Source organism: Opisthorchis viverrini, assembly GCF_000715545.1.
Source record: "Opisthorchis viverrini unplaced genomic scaffold opera_v5_650, whole genome shotgun sequence".
Classification (NCBI taxonomy): domain Eukaryota; kingdom Metazoa; phylum Platyhelminthes; class Trematoda; order Opisthorchiida; family Opisthorchiidae; genus Opisthorchis; species Opisthorchis viverrini.
In genome coordinates, this window is record NW_008752320.1 from 18,740 (window position 1) to 42,140 (window position 23,401).

Here is a 23,401-nt window from a genome sequence, read left to right on the forward strand (position 1 = left end):
AAGGCAGCGGTGTTTGGCGGGGAAATGCAAATGCATTACCTTTTCTACGGAACAAGTCGCCACACATGTTCCGACCCCCAACCTGAAGGGCCAGGAGACTGTGTTCGTCAGACCTCTAACCATTGACCAATCTGGTATGAGAGACTCTGCGAGTGTCGCGCGGACACCCCCCAGTATAGCTCAGTGGGTCTCCGAGGTACACAAACCGCCACACCACGGTAAGGTTCAGTCTCTTCGTCTCTTCTCCGGTGTTCTGCAACCGTTAGCTTCTTCCGGCTGTAACAGGTTTTGGAATTTAAAAGAAGCCAGCAAAGCTGCAGTCAAATTTTTGAGTAGCCCTTTCAGTCTCTTCGTCTCTTCTCCGGTGTTCTGCAACCGTTAGCTTCTTCCGGCTGTAACAGGTTTTGGAATTTAAAAGAAGCCAGCAAAGCTGCAGTCAAATTTTTTGAGTAGCCCTTTTTAGCAAACGTAAATTGCACCCCTATGTATCACCCTTGGCTTCAACATATTCCGCGTCATTGGTACCACGGTGTATGAATCACCGGGTACGCTCATCGTTTCGCAGAGTCTCGGATGGCACGAGAAGAGCACCGGGTCCTGACGTACTCTTAGCTTGATCCAGACAGCAAGGTACCAACTCTGCGCTTCTGGATGTGCATTTTGATGACCCTTAAGGTGCAGTTTTTGGGGTTGGCATTGTTCTAAGCCACCGGACCGAAAGGTATCTGATCGAATGGTTGCCCGTTGGTTGTCGCCTGTGTGCAATGCATTTGGGATCATCTGTGAGAGTATCTCAGAAACGCACCGATAATCGCTGCCGTTTCATTTGCTTATGCTCTGACAGAGTGTAGCTCTAGTGCAATCGAATAAAACTGTTATGACAGTTCGATTACCTTGTTGTGGCTTGCTAAGAGCTAGGGTGTTGTTGTGGCTGCGAGGGGTGTGAATACGCGTGTAAACTTAACGCTGGTGTGGCTTGATTTGGTGGTCGTCTCCGACGGGAATCGAAATACAGGACAACGGCAACGCCTGCCGCATTTATGTACTGAACAACACGGATTATTTCTCTCCACTACTAATTTCTGAAATAGCCGAAGCTGCCTGACCATATGGTGACCTCTAAACGTAAGCTAACCCACAAAACAGAAAGACCACATCACCATTAGCTACGGTTGGTGCGGATCATTTACTGACTGTCGCTCGTTCCGAAACACCCAAATCACGTGGTTATTGGTTGCTGCTTCCCACGCTTTTCAAGGACAAATTAGATGCATACTCTTCGCATGTCCACTGAAAAGCTCTCGCTCTCCATCGTGAAGCAAATCTGTCAGAACCGCTCATTCAAATGCCGTCTGGATACTACGTCATTTGATGTTGGCACTCGGCAACTCTGCAACAGGGCCTCGATCAATACTCCGAAATTATGGGTTTCTCAGACACGTGTTTCTAATGGTCGAGCAGACCGAGGTTGCTGGAACATGCCGATGTACCATCAGCCAAGATGAGGGTGATTTCTGCGGCGTTATTCTGGTCATGGCTTCGTAGCCTTTTACCTTAGCAGTTGACCTCAGTAATCGTTACCGTCATTCGGACCGTTCGATTCGTTAATTACAGTGGCTAAGTAGCCCACCTTTCAACCTTGGTGTTGCGCTTCCCCTTCTACATAGAAATCAGCACTTCGAAACTAAATACCACCTCTCCGTCAGTCGCTTATGCCTGACTAGTCCAATACCCTGGTATCTTTTATTGTGTCATTTTAAGGTTTAAGTAATGCACGTTTTTTTCCGTGGCTTGTGGTAGCCCTGCTTTCTTGAGCAGCCGTATTTTCAGCTCTTGTCCTTAGTGTACTTTTTGAGTGCACGTACTTGTGGGTATTCGACTGAGCCTTTTGCTGTGTCCTCAATTACTTTCTTTGTCAACCTCGATGAATTCTAGTGCTTTAATGCTTCGTTGCCAACTCATGCACAGCTGCTTCTGGGTCGTCCCTATGCGATACAGGGCTGGGCGAAGAGAGCTCTATTAGGAAATCAGTCCTGGAGCATACGAATTATGTGGCATAACCAGGGTAACCTGTGGAGTGTGGTCGCCTTAGCTATTGAGGCAGGCGAGATGGTTAAGTGATTAGAGTGCAAATTTACTGACCGGAAGATCCTTGGTTCGAACCTGAACTCTGCATACCGACTTCTCCTGTTTAGGCTTGGGCAACTTGGCAGTATCCCAGCCCTCATGTTTCCTTCCGATGGCATGGGAGATAGGCACTGAGTGGGTGTTACAGCTGAACGAGTATTATTATTATTATTATTATTATTATTATTATTATTATTGATATTATCTATGCAGGCCACTTGATTCCAATCACGCCATGGTGCGTCTACGCCTGACAGTTCGTTTCCCTTCAGGCCGTTGCAAGTCAGCAAGAAGCATGCCAATCAACTGTCTGAAGAACTACCATAGCTAAACAGTATCGATCTGAGCTAGCCCAACAACTCTACAGTAAACCAATACTGTGGTGGCAGTGAGCATGTGGACGAAGCGTAGCAAAATGTGAAAGGAGCTATGTTAGCGGCGTTCAGTGCTGTCTGTCCGACTTCCTCGATTCGACCACAAGACCACTGCATGCCATCGAGATCGCTATCCATGATCGATGCCGAGAAACCTATACCAGCAGGCAACGAGTAGGATGGCGCACGCAAATCCCTCAAACGCCCAATAGTGGGGAGTCTAAGGAAAGATCGAGAACTCTGGTGGACATCGAAAGCTCAAGAGATGGCGAAGGCTTTTGCTACGGGAAACAGCCGTGCCCTTTATCAACTAATACGATCGACTGGCCCTAGAAAAGCAACGGTCAGCGAAACGATAAGTGAAAAAGATGGCTCATCAATTCACTCGCAAAAACGTCGACTGGAGAGATGGACCGAACACTTCGAAGAGCAGTTCAGCTGGCCTCCTGCAACACAGCCGGTGGAGATAGTGCATACGGGCGAATGGAATGTAAACCTTGATCGCCCTTCGGAAGAAGAAATAAGGTACGAAGTAGCCGCACTGAAACGTGAGAAGGCACCAGGACCGGACGGTCTGTATCCAGCCCTCTTCAAAGAAGGCGGAAATTCCCTGGTGACCCACTTGACAAAGCTTATTGGTACTATGTGGGACGAAGAGCAAGTGCCTGCAGAATGGGGCATGTCGACAGTTATCCCTATCTTCAAAAAGGGTACACGGACGCTATGCGAAAACCACCGTGGCATCAGCCTGTTAGCTGTGGCATCGAAGGTGCTCTCTGGCCTTATCCTTCGAAGGTTGACTGAACACAGGGAGAGGCAGATCCGTGAAAACCAAGCTGGGTTCCGTCCTGCAAGAGGTTGCATCGATCATATCTTCATCCTTCGACAGATTCTGGAACAGTGACACTGCTTCCAGCAACCAACATTGGTTGTGTTTCTTGATCTGAAAGCTGCCTTTGACTCTGTGGACCGCCAAGCATTATGCCAGTCTCTGTGGAGCAAAGGTGTCCCCAAAAATTCTTGACCCTCATTAAGGCGCTGTACGCCAGCTCCCGCTGCCGTTTGGAGGTCTACGGGAAGCTCTCGCCTGAGTTCACCACATAAATTAGGGTCAGACAGGGTTGTTCTCTTTCACCTCTCCTTTTCAACTTCGTCATTGATACGATCATCGAAGACTCACTATCAGCCTCTAATGCCTGGGCCTCCGCTCACAGATATCGAGGATGCAGACGACATAGCTCTTCTTGGATCTGACCCCGTGGTAATGCAAACAATACTAACAATACTAACTAAGTAATTCTGCCTCAAGGTTCGGCATGCGCTTCACACCTGCAAAGTGTAAAGTGCTACTGCAAGACTGGGTGGGCTCGAACCCTAGCCTCATGCTTGCGGATGAACTGACTGAGGTAGTAGACAAATTTGTTTACCTGGGCAGCTGNTTGGAGTATCAATAGGCCATTGATTTTTCATAGTTTGACCTTGAAGATGCCAGGAGTTCGCTAGCACACATAAAAACAGCGTTTTCTGGGGGATATTGATATCCCCAACACAATAGAATTTCAGTACTTGATCATCGATGTCTTCGAATCATTGCCCGAATCTGGTGGGAACACCGGATCAGCAATACTGAAGTTCATCGATTGGCATTCGGAAGAAATAACTCACCCTCGACGGATGAACTGATCGCACTACTTAGTTGCGCTGGCTTGACCACGTTCTGCGTATGCCAGTCGACCGACTTCTTCGAACGGCTCTTTTCGCACAATCACTTGAAGGGTGAAAGAGAGCCAGAGGCGGTCAAACAATGACTTGGCAGCGAAGTATGAAAGCCATTACCAGCAAACTCAGCTGCGCTTTTCATTGCCGTCTTCCTGGATGGGGACCCCGAGACGGGCCATACCAATGGTTAAAGACATTGTCGGACATGGCCCAGTCGGTCCTCAATGGCGCTCGTGCATCGAAGCTTATGCCTTCAATACATAGCTCCCTTCCCAATCCCCTCGCTTAACAGTTCACCTACAGTGCTGTATTTACGCACGAATTTATAAGCTCCCGCCTCCGATGCGCAGCTACCTACCCCACCTCCGAATCATCGGTGAAGGAAACTGTGGCAGTTACAACATTTGTACGACAAGTACGCGGTTATTACAGCTGACAATGATGATGACGATGATGATGCAGACCAGTTGGCTCTGTAGAGTAGCCGCAAGTTCAAATACCTCAGCTCAACCATTCCGAATGGGCAGGCTGATGATGAGGTCACAGCTCGATTGGGTCGTATCCAACGAAACGCATCTGAGGAAAGTTTAGTTCCAAGACCAAGGTTCGAGTCAATCCATCCATTGATACATACGTAACTTGTTCTGTGCGTGTCTCAGATAGTGACAAGCTAGGGATTTTCGATCATTTTTAATCGAGGTCTGTTCTCTGGGTACACACGAAAAACCCTGTTGGCAACTAATCTTAAACCGACTGTGTTGATTCGTATACGTGAATTCCTCAGCCAGTGTCTGTTTGACCTAATTGCGTCCATCTCGAAGACATATACCCTCTCAGGCAATGGGGTAAGTCGGTAATATTGCCCATTCTTAAAAAGCTATCCACAGTGAATGTAGGGGCTGCAGTAGTGTCAGTTTAAGTCGCGTTTTTTCACGGCTTCTGGCGTCATAGGTTCTTTGTTGTCCTTAGGTGGCACGGGCGTATGAGAATAGTTGCAGGGCTCTTTAAAATCTGTCGCGCACAATCGGTAGCCGACACGGATGTCCACCCCATTCCCAGTAAATTTCGTGACGATCTTCAAAACTGTGGTGTTCAGATAGCTGCTGAGAGAAACCTTGTTGATCTGACATACGCAGACATCGTTCTCGTCTTCGAAGAGCAGAATAAAGCTCAGGTGTTTCGGGATGAATTGACCGAAGTCACCGTCCTTTGACATGCGCTTTGCACCCACTAGGTGTAACGTCATGCTCCTGAACATTTAGTCACTGAATAAGCTACTTAAAATCCAAGGGGACACTATAAGTTGTGGAGCGCTTTACAGATCTTGGAAGTTGTATTTGTTCCGATTGAAGTGTGACAGTTCACAAAGCTCAAAGGTTTGTGTCACGTTTGCTAATTTGGGCATCGAAGCGGTGTATCCCTAAATCTCAAGAGATATGTTTATCAGGCTGCAGTATGGGCTATTTTGTCGTATGATTACGATTCCGTTCGAGCAGCCGAACTGAGGCAACTGTTGTCTCAGAACTATGGTTCATGTGGGTTGATGTCGGGGAATCCGTAACGAGGTGTGCAACGGGTTGTGTGTAACGGGGTTGCGTAACGGGTTGTGCAACCGGGATTTCTGCAGAAGGATTTTTCCACCATCAGAGGCCGCATCGGTTAGACCATGTATTGCTTATGCCGAACCATCGTTTGCATTGCTGCAGACACCGCAAGATGTGGCTGCTATTTGTCCTTGTTCCTTTCTATGCAGACTGCCTGAGTGAATGTCTGGATGTGTAGACACCTGGGAATGATTGTGTAAGGCCAGCATCAAGTCCTTTACCAGTCCGCTCTTATACTTTTCTTCACAATAAGGCCCTATGGTTGTACGGCAACGATGCGTCAGTGTTGAACACTGATTGTATGCTGTCGATGGCAATCATGATCATATGTTCTTACGCAAAATCTTAACCCATGAGCATCGAGCGGAATGTAGACTAGATAGAGGCTGCATCGACCACATCTTCACACTACACGTGTTGGAGCAACTTCACATATACAAGTAACTCAGGGTCATGGTGCTCCTTGACCTGAAATGTGCGCCCGATTCTATCGATTGGTCAGTGGTCCAATCAGATCAGGCCTTTCCAAAATGCAAACCATTTTAAATGGCATAAGTAGCTATGCTGCATGGTTTGTTACGCACTTTACACCAACAGAGTGTAATGTGATGCTACGAGAGTGGATGGGATCAAACCCAAACCTCATGATTACAGACGAGCCAATCGATGTGGCAGATAAATTTGTTTACCTAGGCAGTTGTATAAGTTCCATGAATTAGCTGGATTGCTTGTCGAATAGGGAAGACTAAAGTAGCTTTTGCCAACCTCCGACAGCTATGGTGCCAACGTGACCTCAATTTGTCTATCAAGAGCAGTGTGGTCCGCACTGCTTTCTGAATCAAAGACGTGGCCTTCACGCACAGAGGACATACGAAAGATGTCAGTGTTTGACCATCGTTGTCCCCGCAGCATTAGTAGGGCCTGGTGGAGATGTCGGATTAGTATTGATGAGGTAGGCCGGATGGTCTTAGGAATAAGGAACCTTCCCGCAACAGATGGTTAGATTACTTCCAAAAATACGCTTGTTAAGACGTGTACTCCGCATGCCAGAAAACTCTACAGCTAGATAGCGAGATGGTACAGGATGCAAGATAGCTCAGTGGTTAAAGCGCGAATTTACTGACCTTAAGGTATTCGATTTCCGGTTTAGCTGAATATGCCGTCGCCTGCATAGCTTTTCTGCATATCCCGCACTTTCTGGTGATGGAGACTGTAGCAGCTTGAACCAGTGTGCATATGGTACACGATTTGCAGCTGATAGAGTGAAATTAAATTGCTCATCAGGAGGCGCCCCAAATTTTTTGAACACAATTCAGTCCTTACATTCACCTAGTACCGAAGGTATATGAAGTGGTCTCTCTTAAAGCTTCTCTATATAGGATTGTGTGGCAAAGATGTCAGGTGTCTCCATTTCTGTCCATCTTTGCCGTTATTCGAATAATGAGGTGAACACTGAAGTGTTTTCAAAAACGCCATGATTTCTTCTTTGCAGGTACGAACCTGGTCGCCATAGCGTATGCAAACGACGCCGTTCTCCTAGTCTAAGACGAAGGCCAAGCACAAGTTCTGTTGAATAAACTGACCAGCATCATACACTGTTTCGGCATACGGCTCTTGCCCACAAGGTTCAAGTTGTGCACCGTAAAATGTCAACTGCGATTCAAGAAAAGCATTAGAGGTTATAGAAAGTTCCACATACCTCGTTAGTTGTATTAGCCATGACAATTGTCTGCGCACGAATCTCGAAGGCGTGGATTATGTTGGCCGATTTGTGTCACTTGTGTTAGAAAGATTCGCGTGTGTTACGCTTCAGTGATTACTGTGTTGTTGTGAGGCCTGACCCTTTGCGCGGAGTTCTTCTGAGGTACCTCCAAGTTCTTGACTTCCGATGTCTCTTGCTGGTCTGGAATGGCGTCGAACGATTTGTAAAGAGTTAGTTAGACAATGGCTTGTTGGCTGTGCAGCAGATGTTTTCATTCTTGGAAAGTATCCAGTGCTGTCGACTGCGGCGGCTTACCCATGGCGAGTCATACACCACAGTGACAACTATTGTTCTCTGTGCCTGCCTCAATGGCGCAAGCTGATTTTGGAAAAGTTACTTAGCCCAATGATGTGAAGGAGTTAATGAGGAGATTGTTTGTTGGTGCGATCGGTCCCTAAGGATTGGGTGGTCTTGATTGTTCACCGACTAGGCTAGAGACACTGCAAGAAATGGTGACTAAGTGATCTCAGTAGTCTTCGCGCTGCCACTTTCCGGATTGTTTTATCGAGCATTTGGAGGCATGGAAACCATAGAAGGACTGCGGTAGGCTATCATCATTAGGTCTTTTCCCCATTCAATTTTTCACTTTAGGGCCTGAAGTAGATTAGAGTAGACCTCATTCTTGCACGACAGTGAAGCATCGGTATCAACATTCATTTTGTTGTCCCTTGTGGAGATAACTGTCGTGTTATTCGCTACGGACGCTTTCAGAGGTGTCTTGTTTCTAAACCGTACCAAAACCTGGGTCGACACTGTCGCCTAGGCCTGTACACTTATACACTGCCTACAATCTCTTGAAAGAATATGGACTCGTCTGAGTCTAGTCGGCAACCAGCATGCTTGGTTAGTTTCGATTCGATACACTCAACGAGCTGGCTCGTTTGAATGATGAACAGTTGAAATGAGGTAAAGCATACGTGTCTGTCAGAGCGAAGCAATCTGACAAAAACACATTTCGTCGGAAATCAGCAGCTGAGTTTTATGCCTGGGTGAGCCTAATCACTTGCCGTTACCGTCAAACTCAGCTGTGCTAGTCATTGCTCTACCCTTGGTGGGGAGCCAGAGATGGGACAACAGTGGTTAGAGACATTGGCCCAAACGTGCGCTTAATAGCGTGAGTGCTTCCAAGCTGTTGCCTTCAACTCACAGCTTCCTCTCCTTATTTCCCCAGTGAATAGTTCACTGAAGCTCCTGGATTCACGCATCTATTCCATCAGCCACTGCAACTGATACGTGGCTCTCCACTCCTATTTCCCCTGGTCGTTGGTGAGCGAAACTGTGGCAGCTATAACCACTATACATGTACGTCGTTTTTACACCTGCTGATGCTCTGAGCAAGTAGTCTACTTCTTGAAACACATTAATATTGTTGGATATGCAGCCTGACACATCGATAATAGTCGCGACATTTATTTTGTCCTTTGGGACTGAGTGCGACACGACAGAATTCATTTCAAGTGCTAACCTGATTCAATGACTTACTTCTCCGTTGCTACGGTATCGCTTCAGAATAACTTAACTGTGGACTGAAACAACCGGAGTCACACTGCACAAACCGGGCGATTTCGCCCTCTCCCTTTCTACGAGGCTCCTTATCAGGTTGTGGTCCCAACAGCGACTTTGTTTTCACAATACTGCATGCCTCAGGGTAAGTTACAGCGATTGCTTTTCGGTTAACTCCTTCAGAAGTGAAATGCCTAATTAGTATAAATGAACCAAACGGGACAATGTACAATGCACGCTTTTTTCCATCACATCAATTTCTCTTAGAGGAGATGAGGGATTGCAAATTAGGGCCTGATGGTTAGAGTATCTCGACAATCCATTGGGTTGTAGTAGATAATGGTGCGCACCACTCACAGAAGCTCACATCCCCTTCATTATAATATAGCCCAGCTTAGTGGGTTATGGAGGTACGCAAGCCATCACAAATGGTGAGGTTCAGTATCTTCGTAACGGTATCCCCTGGAATGGACAATAGGTGCTCTTCGATTAGTAGGCGGGAGTTCGCCGGTTCGAATCGTTCTGGAGACTCGTGAAATGTGCGCTAGTGAAGATTCCCAGTAAGGATACAACTTGTGTGCAGTAATTTCTCAGTTTCTTGGCATAGCTTGATTTCAGGGAGGTAACATTTCTGGAAACAGTCCCAGAATACCTTAGATCTATTGAGGCCTTCAAACTTCACTAAAATCGCAGTAAGGAAGCTATCAAGCATCTGGACCAGCTTGAGATTAAACGCGCAAGCAGTTAGTTAGTACAACAACGGCCGACGATGATTAGTGTCAACCCAACGCCGGTCGGATAGCCTGGATTCAAGTGCGCTTTAAGTAGCGTGACACTCAATTGTTTGCATTAAATCTATTGTGTCCCTCGTTGGTCAGCCTTTTTTCGACACTAAGGCACTGGAGCGGGGACAGCAGTTTGTTTAACCCCTTCAGTTTACCTACAAGATGAAATGTTGATTGAAAAATTCCCACACCATCATGCAAAGATTATCTATGGGTACGGTAGGCTGTAGCCAAATGATGTTCAAACGTGTTCCTTAGAAGTATGCTACTCAGTTAGTCTTTAGACATCGACCGCTGTTGAGATAGCTCAAGGGCTTGTGTGAGAACCCTAGAATTCCTATATAGGCTTCGGACCGTGGTTACACCTCGCCACCCAACAAATGACGATACGCGAAAACAAGCAAAATGACGCTACTGCTGAGGCTTCTCAGCTTCCACTCACTGTTAACTTGCGAATGTGAATCACTGAGTTTCCTTGAACCACTTCATTATAGTGGCCAGAGGACGTAAAAAGCTAAATGTTAGCATTTCACGATACTTTCGTCAATCACCCAGGTAAAGCGTTCAACTTAGTGTGCCATTTGGCTCATTCTCCGGTTACAGACAAACGATCTTAGTTACTATTGTGAAAATACCCGCAGATATACTCCATGAAGCTGTCCGGGGTGGCTAGCCAAAGACTGATAAACATACCGTGTGCTCTGATTGGTATAAAAGTCCTGCGGCTTGCGTATGTTACACTGCATGGTCTCCATCATTTAGTGTCAGGATTGTCGTTCCCTTCATGCCTAGTGGATGAGGTTTAAGTGTACGTACACTATCCAGATTGCCTGAAAGTGTCTGGAGGTGTAGACACCTCGGATTGATTGTAGTAAGCCGGCACCAAGTCCGTTTCCTCTCCTTTTCCTTTCCTCACAATGAGGCTTTCAAAGAGATAATGGTTGTACTACAACGAAGCATCAGTGTTGAACACTGATGCCATGCTGTCCATGATGGTGTTGATGACTTTTTGATTCTACGCTCACACTTTTCTGTCGTGCGGAATTGGAAAATGAGAATGAAAGTGAATGAATTGCCTATTGATGAACCGTGGGAAATCTGTAACTGGTTACATGGAAGAAGTAAGAAGTAAGGAAGAACCCGAACCTGTATCAGTGCTGTTCAGTGGGTCATGACATGATTATTATTACCGACCTATTTGACGCGTCGCTGATTAAATAACTAATGTCTCGTATTAGTATAATAACGGTTAGTAGATGACTTGCACGTATTCTCCGTCACTGCAGTTGATGCGTTGCGGACTCAGTTACAAAAGATTTCGACACATAAGTGTTGTCCGTGTGGATTTGACCCTTTATTGAATATAACCTGACCTTATGATAATTCCCCCATTCATTTCCTCTACTCCGCCATTGTACTTTTAATCTCCACTTGTTTTGCTCCCGCCACTCACCTTACCGCAAAGGCCGTCCCGTCCGACACTTGTGTATTAGCATGTCTGTGTGAATGTGCGCAGCTGACCTAATTACCTACATGCGTTGTGTCCCGCTTGCTGAGCCTGCCTTGACTTGTTTTCTCATGAGTTGCGTCTGTGAGAATCACGAGGCTGTCGTCGGAACGGACGCCCGCAACCCACACCACTGAGGTAATATTCCGCTCACCTTTGTGTGGTGTGCGGACGCGGACGCTGACACTGCACTGTACCGGTCAGTGACGGAGTTGTGCACTTGTTGGTGCTACGAGCGTGGACATTTGAGGTTTATGTGCATTTGCTTACGCATTTGTAAATACTACCGTGGAATTTCGAACCCGATTCCTCTTGATATTCAGGATTGTCCAATTTACGCGTCAATCAAAGTTCCGTATCGGGGAACTCAACACCCATACTGAAACACCTGGTGTCTCAGCTCTTGTGATTCTTTCGTTACGCATGGTAGCTATGGACCGAAAGTGCGTTACAGCTGAACAGCAGCTTGCCTAACTGAGGGGCACGAAGAACACAGTCGTCCAGTCTCTCCATAGCTATTAAGTTTGTGGTGTTTTCCGTGGGCTGGACCGAGCTTATTGTTTGTGTTCCTCGATACCTGCTGCAAGTTATCTTGATGTTGGGCTTATGAATATTACAAGCAGCTCATGGGTTCCTTCAAAAACCAGTCCCTTTTGTCATTAGGCTACAGTCTGTTGAGTTGCCTTTTACGGGACAGCTCTGTCGTGGCTTATGGACGTTACCCACCAGTAAACCGTAAACTCGATTGGCTTAACCTCTGAGTATTTATCATCTCATCATTAGAAGCTCCTTCTGAATGGCGGAAAACAAGGGCGAATAGAGTAAATTCAGTAGGTTGATCTCCACAGGGTTTTCTTTACTTCGGATTTGTTCGTGATGGGAAAGCGACTTTATGTGCAGGTTTCTTTAACAGCACTGTAATCACCGTGAGTGACTTTTTTTCAGGAGCGAAATAATGGGAGTCACAAAAGTCTTAAGAAACAAGGGCTACCGATATCTTTTACTGTTTCATCAGCCTTCAGGAGGATGGAACGCTGGTCACAGTGTGACGGTTGAAGCTGTGGTCAAGTAGTCACTCTATTGGTTGGAGTTTATGTGCCCTTATCACACAGGTATCACACACGGGTATGGATTGATGGATTGCTGAAGGTAGGTTGCATGGATCAGTTGTGAATGGTTGCGGGGTTTACAGAGTTCACGTCACTCTCCTTTGAACCGTTCTCATTCTGAACTGGTGCACTTATTCTGGTGACCCCCACGAAAGGTGTGAAGCAGTGGATTCGAGTAGCCGTTTTGTTCAGCTTCTGGTAGTGAAGCATCGGTGTTGAACACTGATGTCATGCTGTCGATAATGATGATGGTTAGCTTCTGGATTGGCGACCGAGCAAGCGTCTTGGTTATGCTGACCGATCGACTCGCCTTTCAGTACTTCCCAGTCGGACAGCGTCGCGGGCGCCTTAAACCTGCTGGACAATTTTAGATAGTTGTTGGTTGTTGCGTTTCTGTAGAATTCGCGTTCCTACCGTTGAAAGAAAATTCTTTCAGTTGTAACACACTTTCGGTGTCTAGCTACCATGCCAATGGAAGGAGGCATAAGTGCTGGGATACTATCAGGTTGCTGAAGCCTACCTAAACAGGAGTGATCGAGATGCTGAGGTTGGTTTCGAACCGCGGGACTTCATGTCCGTAAGCTGTCACCTTAAACACCGAGCTTTCTCGACCCCACGATTGACACTTGAATCAATCGATCGGGAGAGCCTGATGTCGGCCAGACCAGTCACAGCACCCAAGTGTGGACACGTTTGCCTGTTCGGACATGATAATTCAGGTGCGTCCAGAGTGCAGCGGCGAAGTAGTTGTAACACGCTCTCATCGTATACCGGATGTTCAGAGTGCGAGCCCGGTGCGGCCATGTAATGCACTGCCACAGTACAAAAGACTGTATAAACGGGAGTGATGTGGGTGTGAATGTGGAGTTATTCCGGCCAGGAACATTCTGGTTCGAGGTTATTTTAAATCCGGCTTTTGATTTGAAGTTTCAATCCAAACACCCCGTCAAACTTCGGATTTTCGTTTCTTCACTTCAACTTTTCTTGATACCGTGATTGCCTATTTGGTTGTCTTGCAACTTGTATTTTCGCTCGAGCCGACGACATCTAACTGGGCAAAATTCGCACATAACTTTCAATTTCTGCAGCCTCCATCCACTTTTCTCATGTTTCGCGTATGCTGCACAAATTTCACTTTATGACTTGCATGCTGGAAACAACCAGTGAAGCATCGGTGTTGAACACTGATGTCATGCTGTCGATAATGATGATGGTTAGCTTCTGGATTGGCGACCGAGCAAGCGTCTTGGTTATGCTGACCGATCGACTCGCCTTTCAGTACTTCCCAGTCGGACAGCGTCGCGGGCGCCTTAAACCTGCTGGACAATTTTAGATAGTTGTTGGTTGTTGCGTTTCTGTAGAATTCGCGTTCCTACCGTTGAAAGAAAATTCTTTCAGTTGTAACACACTTTCGGTGTCTAGCTACCATGCCAATGGAAGGAGGCATAAGTGCTGGGATACTATCAGGTTGCTGAAGCCTACCTAAACAGGAGTGATCGAGATGCTGAGGTTGGTTTCGAACCGCGGGACTTCATGTCCGTAAGCTGTCACCTTAAACACCGAGCTTTCTCGACCCCACGATTGACACTTGAATCAATCGATCGGGAGAGCCTGATGTCGGCCAGACCAGTCACAGCACCCAAGTGTGGACACGTTTGCCTGTTCGGACATGATAATTCAGGTGCGTCCAGAGTGCAGCGGCGAAGTAGTTGTAACACGCTCTCATCGTATACCGGATGTTCAGAGTGCGAGCCCGGTGCGGCCATGTAATGCACTGCCACAGTACAAAAGACTGTATAAACGGGAGTGATGTGGGTGTGAATGTGGAGTTATTCCGGCCAGGAACATTCTGGTTCGAGGTTATTTTAAATCCGGCTTTTGATTTGAAGTTTCAATCCAAACACCCCGTCAAACTTCGGATTTTCGTTTCTTCACTTCAACTTTTCTTGATACCGTGATTGCCTATTTGGTTGTCTTGCAACTTGTATTTTCGCTCGAGCCGACGACATCTAACTGGGCAAAATTCGCACATAACTTTCAATTTCTGCAGCCTCCATCCACTTTTCTCATGTTTCGCGTATGCTGCACAAATTTCACTTTATGACTTGCATGCTGGAAACAACCATCTGGATGCACGTAGCTTGCTTGTCTTCTTAAGCTAGTGAACTCTATGATAATCCCGGACAATGCCACGATCGAAGTAAGTCCGATAATTTCTCATGGAGTCGTGCCTTTCATCACTGTTCGGTCACAACTTGGAATTCCCTGTTGTACACCGCGAACTTCGTCGTGCCATTTTCAGGTGATGGATGAACCTTGCACATGTGTGTACATGTGTCTTCCCCACTACCACTACCACTAGCCGCCGATAATAAACGGTAGTGCGATTCTGACGATTCGGCAAATGGATTTACCGATCTTAAGACTGGGTGGTTCTTCATCCATATGTTTTCGATCATTCCAAGCCTACGCTGACCTGTTTCTTCATTATATTTTCATTAGAACATGCCAGTGGGCCAGGGTAACCCTAGTACAACTTCCAGTCGGGATTTCCTTGACTGGTTGGATCGTATCGCAAAGCAAAGACAATCTACGGGATCCTCTGTAGCAGAATTCAAGTTTGCCAAATGTCGTGTACGCCAACTCAGTGGTCCTAATTTGTTTCCGGATGTAGCGGAAACGGGCAAAGGTGGGCCGTTTGAAGGAGGTGTATTATACTGGATGAATCGTGATCAGCGTGTACAAGGTGGGTTGGATTTTTTGTATGCGTCATTTTGGCGTTCGTCATATGTGGGGTATCTTGTGAATCGAAACGGCTACACATCTGAGTAACGACAAATTGAGTGGTTCCAGTGTTCTTATGTTAATGGTTTTAAGACTTGTCACTTGAAGATAGCATAGACTTTTACTTAAGGGTTGAGAAGCATTCAAGTGGTCGACATTCATGCTAAGTGTGCCGCCACAGTGCAAGAGGATGAAACAGCTGTGCAGTGCTTCTCGGCTTTTCAGCATAGATTGGCTTCACATACAGGACGAAATCTCCACAAAAACCTCAAATCTCCTCACACTACCAACAATGTAATACGCTAGTTTGATGAGGACACCAAAAACCGGAGGATCTCTTCGGCTGTTGTTGGATTACCAGTGGTTCGAAAAATTTAGGTCGACAAAATCATAGCATCGGTGACCGACCACTTTTCCCTAACTAAAACGGGGCCACAAGGTTTGAAAACCTGGGATGACCATGTGGACGTTATACTTACAAAGATTTTATTAAGCAAGAAGTTCACCAAATATTTCCGCGAATTACTCATGGAGTGATGATGCGAAAAAATTTCTTGCTCGATTTTCAATCGTAACAAGGGTCTCGATTTTTAGAATATCTGATCACCAAAAAGTGCCCTCTTGATGCTTTTTTGATTTTTTAAAAGTTCCGCATAAATCGGGTGCACGGTATCGATGACCGGTAGCGGTGCACCACTTCTGTGGCTTTCCGAAGATATTCGCACTATACTACTCCCAGTGTAACAGTAATCAAACCTTGCCGAACTTCTTACGATTTATTCAGCGCATCGTTCTGCTGAACTCCACTAGCTGCTGCGTTTTCGCACGTGTACATGATACTGAGATTTAGGGACCTGCCGTGAATAAAGCGTACCTATTTAAACGCATTGGAATAAACACCATTTCCGCTTAGCATTTGTAATCAAATGTATACACTAGAGCAGTTCGCTGTATCCGATAGGTGGGGATGCTTGAGGCTTGACCCGACCACCCCACTCAACGAAACACACCTACTCAAGGCGAAACTGTCAGCAACGAATAATCTGACGCATCATTGCTGGCGCTTCGTCGACATTGTACAGTTGTAGTGATACGCAGATCTATGGTACTTGTGACAGTGTCTCAAGAGCTGAGGATTTGATCTATGTGGCTGCAAACTGCGCAAAACCAGCTTGTTCTTTTCTTAACCGCTTTTCTAGTATGATGGCAACCCGCGCAAAAGAGTGGATTAGAACTGTTCGGATGCGACGGCCACCTAACTAATATCACCTCGGTTGAATAAGACCGTTTTGAAAACAGAAGATTTGCGAGTTACTCACACCGCTGATCAGTCGCTTGTAGCCGAACGGTTTAGTGTTCATCTGCTGGTGGGTTCCAGTATCGGGACAATAAGTCATGCACTGTGTCATTCAGTAAGTCCACCGATTGCTTGCTGTGTGACCATACCCAACCCATGTTTGATCTGAGCATTTTTAAGTGCACGATTCAAACAAAATGCGAGAACCAAAAGTGCACAACGGACAGGATCATCTGCTGAGACGGCTATTATGGGCCAGTCTGAAAAATTACGGAAGATCAAGCATTATTTTCGTGTACGCCATATTTCGTGCACACTATTCTCGTGTTACCGGGGTTGCCTGAGATATCACCAAACATTCTTTTGTTTTGAAGTTATTACTTACTGAGTGTTCGTTTGAAAAGCCGTACATTCGAGGAACTATGTTGTTCATTAGCGCCGCAGAAACACATTTGCTGTTCCATATTCTAGTTTAACTTTTCCGTTTTTACTGAAGCCTAACGGTTAGGGTTTTGAAAAAGAATGCATTTCAGGGAAATAGCCGTTCTATAGGCTTTACGTCGAGATCTACTCAGTTCGCTCTTCACCCTTACGAACATACAGTTTTCTAGTACAGGTTTTAATATATTTGTCCTCTTTGTAGACGTTAATGCAGTTCACCTAGTTTCTTGCTGGTATTCGTCCCATTGGAACATATTTGACCGATTAAAACAAGCGAACTGTATTTATTCTTCTAGTGGCGCTATTTCACTTCATTTGCCTTCATTAGGGACCGATAATCGGGAAAAGCAATAGTTTCTAAGTGCGCACGTGAATGGTCCGGTCTCAACGGGAATTGCTGCACGATTTAAACCGCACTCTCACGGATCCGAATGTATTTGTGTCATCATCGTCATCTCATCATCGTCATCATCAAAAACATCAGTGTTAGCACTGATGCTTCACTGCCGTACAACCATAAGGTTGGTCTAATTATATTTAAAGCCCCAGAGTTAAAATAAGAGAAAGAGTAGGTAATGCAGGTGACTTAGTGCTGACCTGCGATAAGCATTCCGAGGTGTCTACACCTCCAAGCGCTCAGTCGAACAATCTGGAAAGAAACTGGCACCACGAACGCCACTGACATCGATCAGCCGCCGTTTCTGGCAATGTCTCCAGCCAAGCACAGACGGGGGCACGCGAAACAACACTATTCCCGGTAGACGTTGTTTAGGCATGCGTAGCTTATAACCGAGCCATCGTAGTCGGTGGCGCTGGATGTTTTCCCCGGTTAAAGTACCTGCCGCACAGCCAAACACCTGTTAGAGAATTACTTTTACTGAGGTCATTTCTTTGAAGTGCGATTTGTATTCGTGGAAATACAGTGTACGCCTTTTTGAGATTTCAGTATTCGTCTTATTATTCCAGATAACTGATTTATCACAAACCCTGCTTCAGGTCTACCTGATCCACCTCGATACTGCATCGTAGCCTAGAACAAGACTGACGTACGTTTAACTGGTTTTCAGTCTTGTTAAACAAGCAGTGATATTGCAATACGAAAAGGAATATAGTCTGGTTGGTAATATCACCTATTTTTGCACAAAACAATACCAGCTATTTGTTTGCTTGGCAGTGCTCATTTTTTCCCTATTGCCCTTGGAGGTGGTTGAATCGGCAAGGCTTTTGAAACCCTGTCATGCGTAGCTGGGATGGTTGCTGCACCCTAAACGAAGCACTCAGCACTCAGATTAACTACCACACTGCCTGTGAACATTCTTCTCAGGTGCCGACTCAGCATGTGATGTTAGTAATTATTGGATTTTTCTGAATTGTATGCGTGGTTGTCTGTTCATTCATATGACATTCGGCAAGCCCTATGCACACACACGTGACCATCCCGTATAGTAATTCCAATGATAGTTGTTGTCAGTGTTCCAGTGCTGTGCACGCAGGTACGCTCTCCGTTGATTGGTTGTGTTAAGTACGACGGATACGCTGTATCTACACCCTATGGAGGACGCGAATTTTTTTCAGGCGTGCATACGGTGGAATTTTGTGGTCTGCATTTTTACTCGAACCGCGCCATTATTGTGGCTGACGCATCTACTGACACATGAGGTCGTAGAAGTCAATATCTCGAGTGGGTCTCGGCTACATAAGATTGTCTCGTAGGTAGTGAGGAGGTTGGGAAGCTTGAGCTGGAATGGCATCCTGCAAGTCAAGATAGTTATTGAAGGGCTACTAGTATGAGCGAAGTCAATATATGCCGGAAACCGAGGAGCTTTGTTCAACTGCTCTATCTTTGTTGTAGGCGGCGATGGGACTTTTTGTACCCGTTCTCCAGAGGGATATTGAATTTCGCATATCAGCGCGTATAAAACCAGTTCCGACGAAAGGCCAGTTTTGCTTTTTCATGCAAGGAAACATTTGATGGGAACGCCAGAATGTTCCATCGATTCTTTTTCCGGGGGGTAATCAGTTATAATGAGGATACGTTGATTCAAGGCTTTTTTAACTTTGCTGATCCACTTGAGTTGGTTGCTTCCAATGCTATACAAGAGGTGATGGATATTATTTCTGGACGTGAGAGTTTGAACACTTAGGTATTGGTTCATTCTAAGGAGTCCGGAAGATTTTGTAGTGAGTTGAGTAGCAGAAACTGTTTGACATTTCGAGAGCGAATCAACAGGAACCATCATGTGTACTCCAGCATTTCATACCGCATATAGTTCGATAAACATTGTTCGGTTGCCACAAGACGCTAGCATCCATCCGTCTGTTGACGAATTCGACCTAAGTGCCCCACGCCGAGCCCGTACACGTTTGAAATTCATGGTTTCCACAGCTTTAGGTCGCTCTACATTCTACATCGCGCTATATTAGGGTGATTTGACAAAGGAGCGTTTAGTTTAAAGTTCTTTGCCTCAGTTGGCGATTTCATGTGAGCTAATCGCTGAGTCCACAGCTTCTAATGCGTTGGCGAATACTCTTTATCCGGGCTTTATGGTGCCGCAGCGCTTAGCTTCCGCTGCAGAGAGTTGCTTGCAAGGTACAATGCAATCCTCCCGGACAGACGAGCTAAAGATACAATAGTGCGTTACATTGTACGCTAATGAGAAATGGGCGACATGTCAAAAAAGTGCACGACCGAATTTCGTCGGCATCATGTGTGGTGCCAAAGTGATTGTGATGCAAAAATACTGGCAGCTGTTTGTTTCTTGACTCCGTTTGCAAGCATTACGTAGACGTTGTCAAAAAGGGGTTGATTGCAGTGGCCCTGCATACGAAGACCGTTACAAAGGGATTTCGTCATCGCCTACGTACTGCAAATTTAGGTTGTAACTCTCTTTGTCACATATTCATTCTACTCCCCTTGATCTTCTGGCGGAGCCTTTGTAAATTTATTCTTCAGGATTGACGTCCGTTCACCGTACATTATCGCTATATATGTACGCTTAACTCGGCCACTACGCTCGAAATTGTTCCTCAAAAGCTTGACACTTAATTCGTCTAGAGGCGTTTAACGTCAGCACTCTGTGAACGCACGATTGGGCGGAGTCAGCGCTGCTATCACTCAACTCAATGGTCGTCTTAGACTAGATTCGAGACACGGCGAACACTTGATGCGCTACTGACCACATGTTGTAGCTGCCCAATACTAATTGCGAAGCCATTTGGCCACATGGTGCTTGCGCCTTGAGAGCTCACTTCAAATCCTGATAGACCACATCGCCGTAGGTGGCATGAATCTATTATCAATTGTTGCTTTCTCTGCAGCCCCCATGTAGATTCTGGTCACGCGCTCGTCTTTTACTGCTTTCCCTTATTGTGCTCCGTAAAAGCAGTTGTGTACCTTATGTTGTCGAAACTGTGCTTTCATAACATGATAGTGCTGTGTAGCTAACTGAATCTTGTGAGCACGATATTTTTCGGAATATGCTGCGCAAATGCCTTGTCATTTAGTTGGGCTGACATTCAGGTTCATTTGACAGCAACCAGCGGTTTCAGTTTTCCGGGACTCAGTGGGTGAAAGTCATCGCCGAACGTTCGCAGTCGTATTTTGTACTCGAGCATCAACTTTACGAATGTATAGTGCTTAAAGCACACTTTACAGCTGTGATCTTTTATCTTTTATAGCACTTTTGAATTTAGGCAACCTCGGTTGGCAGCTTTTAACGGGCTTTTTTAGCAAGGGGGAGTGTGTGCAACTTTCGCTTGTTAATCCCCATTAATTTGAAGGACTTTTAGTCAAAGCGGCTTTGACGAATCTGATTTTGAATGATGACCTTGCTCTCAAAAGTAGAACTTGACGTAACTCTCAGTATGAATGCCTCCTGTTTCTTGGAACCAAGCATCTCTGCAATTCCTGACTCGTTGAATGCACTTATTGTTCGCGATAGTTACTTGTTCATGACTCTCCTTTTGTTTTAACCGCCTACATCGCACTGTGACTGGCACTAAAACATGCATACGTTTGTGATGCAGCAGTATCCGACTTATTCAGTAAGATACCAACTGATACTAGCCTGAGTTGGTTCAGGCGTTAACACTAGACCGACAAGCAAACTCAGCTTCGTAAAATAATCAAATGTCTGTCCGTTCAGAGCGCTTGGCTCAAATTTGGCTACACTGGCTGGAACTTCGTTCCATGCCCGGAATGCCAAAGGGGATTAGTCAGACCAAGAGCAGCAAGACCCCGTACTACGAGTAATCGTGCTACGAGGCGGTCTTGGGGTAAAGTCGTACAGTCTTCTGCAGTAGAAGTATAAAGGCTGTAGGCCCCAAAGGACCAGCATGTCCATATTCACGGAAACAGCGATGCTGCCTTCCCCCGAGGAAGGACAGTTTAGAAGAGGCGCACATTCCGATCGCCCAAGTTGGCCGTGGCCGCCGGCGCATTATTCAAAACGTTCGAAGTACTTTTAAAACCAAATAGTCCGGTGCTACTCAAAAAGGCAACGTCTGCGCTTGGTCGCATCAGGATTGAGACAGTAATGCCTCACTCTCTAATCCAATGCTTGGCAGCCGCCAACTACAAATCAGCCGTGGACTCAGTTGGATCACGTGGCTATCAGCCATTAGTTGAGAGCTACAATTCAAGACTACCGTTCCTTCGAAGAACACCACTTGATTACGATCACGCTATGGAACGAGCACGCCTGATAGTGCGTTTCATTCAGGCCCTCTCAGGTTAGCAAGAAGCATGCCAATCTACCATCTTCGATCTGCGGTAAATCAAGGACTCTCTACAGTCAACCCATACTGTACTGAGCAGGTGAATAAAGCATGACAAAATATGAAAGGAGCTATTCTAGCGGCTTTAGGTGTTGTCTGCTCGACTCCTAAGATGTAATCAAATGACCACTGTATGTCGTTCAGATGCCACGCTGACAAGCAACAAGTACGATGGCGCACGCGATTTCCTAATACACCCAATAGGGAAGAGCCTAAGGAGAGCTTTGATGGACATTGAAAGCTCGGGAGATTGAGGGAGCTTCTGTTACCGGGAATAGCAGTGCCCTATATCGACTGCTACGACCATTGGCGCTAGGGGAGCAACGGCGAGTGAAACGATAAATTAAAAGGTGGCTCATTATTTCAATCTCAGAAACGCCGACTGGAAAAATTGGCCGAAAATCTCGATGAACAATTTAGCTGGCCTCCTACAACACAGCCTCTGGAGATCGTTCAGCTGTAGCACCCTCTCGCTGCCTAACTGCCATGCCACCAGAAGAAAGCACGAGGGCTGCGGTACTGCCAGGTTGTCCCAGCTAATCATGCCTCAGACTAGTCTTCTCATCCAGAATGCTGTCGTTGTGCCATCTTATCGGTCTTCCCCATTTTCGGCTAAGGACACCTTCCCATTACTTAGTGTATCAGGTAGATTCACTTTTATATTATGGAGCATGAAAACCCCGTACATTGTTCATGCGGTAAACAGCACGAACGCGGCTCGATTATCTAGACACTTCGACAAAAACGGACTTGGAAGATTCCGAGTATTTTTATCAGGTAACTGTTACCCCTAGTGTCGCCTTTCGTAGTTCTTTCGCAGCTAGTTTGTTTCTACAACCATCCCCTTAGGTAGCAAGTTCCCGTCCATCCTGATATATTTAGATGTACGGGACGTTCGTAAACCGGCTTGTCCGCGGTTACCCAATAACAAAGTAGTATATGTGGCAAGGTTACTGGAACTGCAGTAACAGAAGTGATCTTTGTAGTTTATAGAAAAGTTATTTCGATCCCAAGTGTTGTTGTGCTCATCGTTCTCAAATCCCATACTCTCTTTTCACGCCCGTTTTTAGGGTCAGAAACCAAGGTCTCGACTTCTGTCTTACATACCTTGACATAGTGTTAAATTAAATTACTCTCGATATGACTGAGCACAGCTTAACATATCGCTATTAAGGCTAATCTCAACATATGGCGACCGTATAGTTCATTTCCTGTTACCCTGTGTAGCAGTGTTTTTATTGTTGATTCATGTTAGTCGCTAGCATGCCACATGTGGCTGACATGAATATCATACGCATTCCAATGCAGGCAACATTACCAACGTTGTGAAGTGAAATAAGTGACGCACCTTTCCACGGGTGTTGGTTGGACTTCGTCTGAACCTTGGTGTGGATCCAAAGTCAGACTTATACCATCCAAAGAGCTAGAAAACTCCAACGCCGACCCCATCAGTTGTCTATCATGCGGTTGTAGACAAGCACTTTATTAGGGATGGTGTTTGACATGAAGTACATGTGACTTATCATTTGGTGATGTTACAGTTCTTGCCAAATGGAAGCCAGAAGTGGGTTTTCAATTCTTTGTTATTTTTCGGGGGGGGGGGGGGGGGGTTT

General features: G+C 46.0%; 1 protein-coding gene across 1 annotated transcript in view; it reads left to right on the top strand.

Moving 5' to 3' along the window:
• The window catches only part of T265_11930 (hypothetical protein), a gene marked incomplete at both ends in the record, with an annotated part of 44,696 nt that overhangs the window by 4,036 nt on the left and 17,259 nt on the right, over nt 1-23,401 (top strand). Inside the window, 2 exons of the mRNA XM_009178759.1 lie at nt 9,096-9,234; nt 14,993-15,236. Coding sequence (XP_009177023.1) covers nt 14,996-15,236 — 241 coding nt within the window. The remainder of the gene's footprint in view (nt 1-9,095; nt 9,235-14,992; nt 15,237-23,401) is intronic.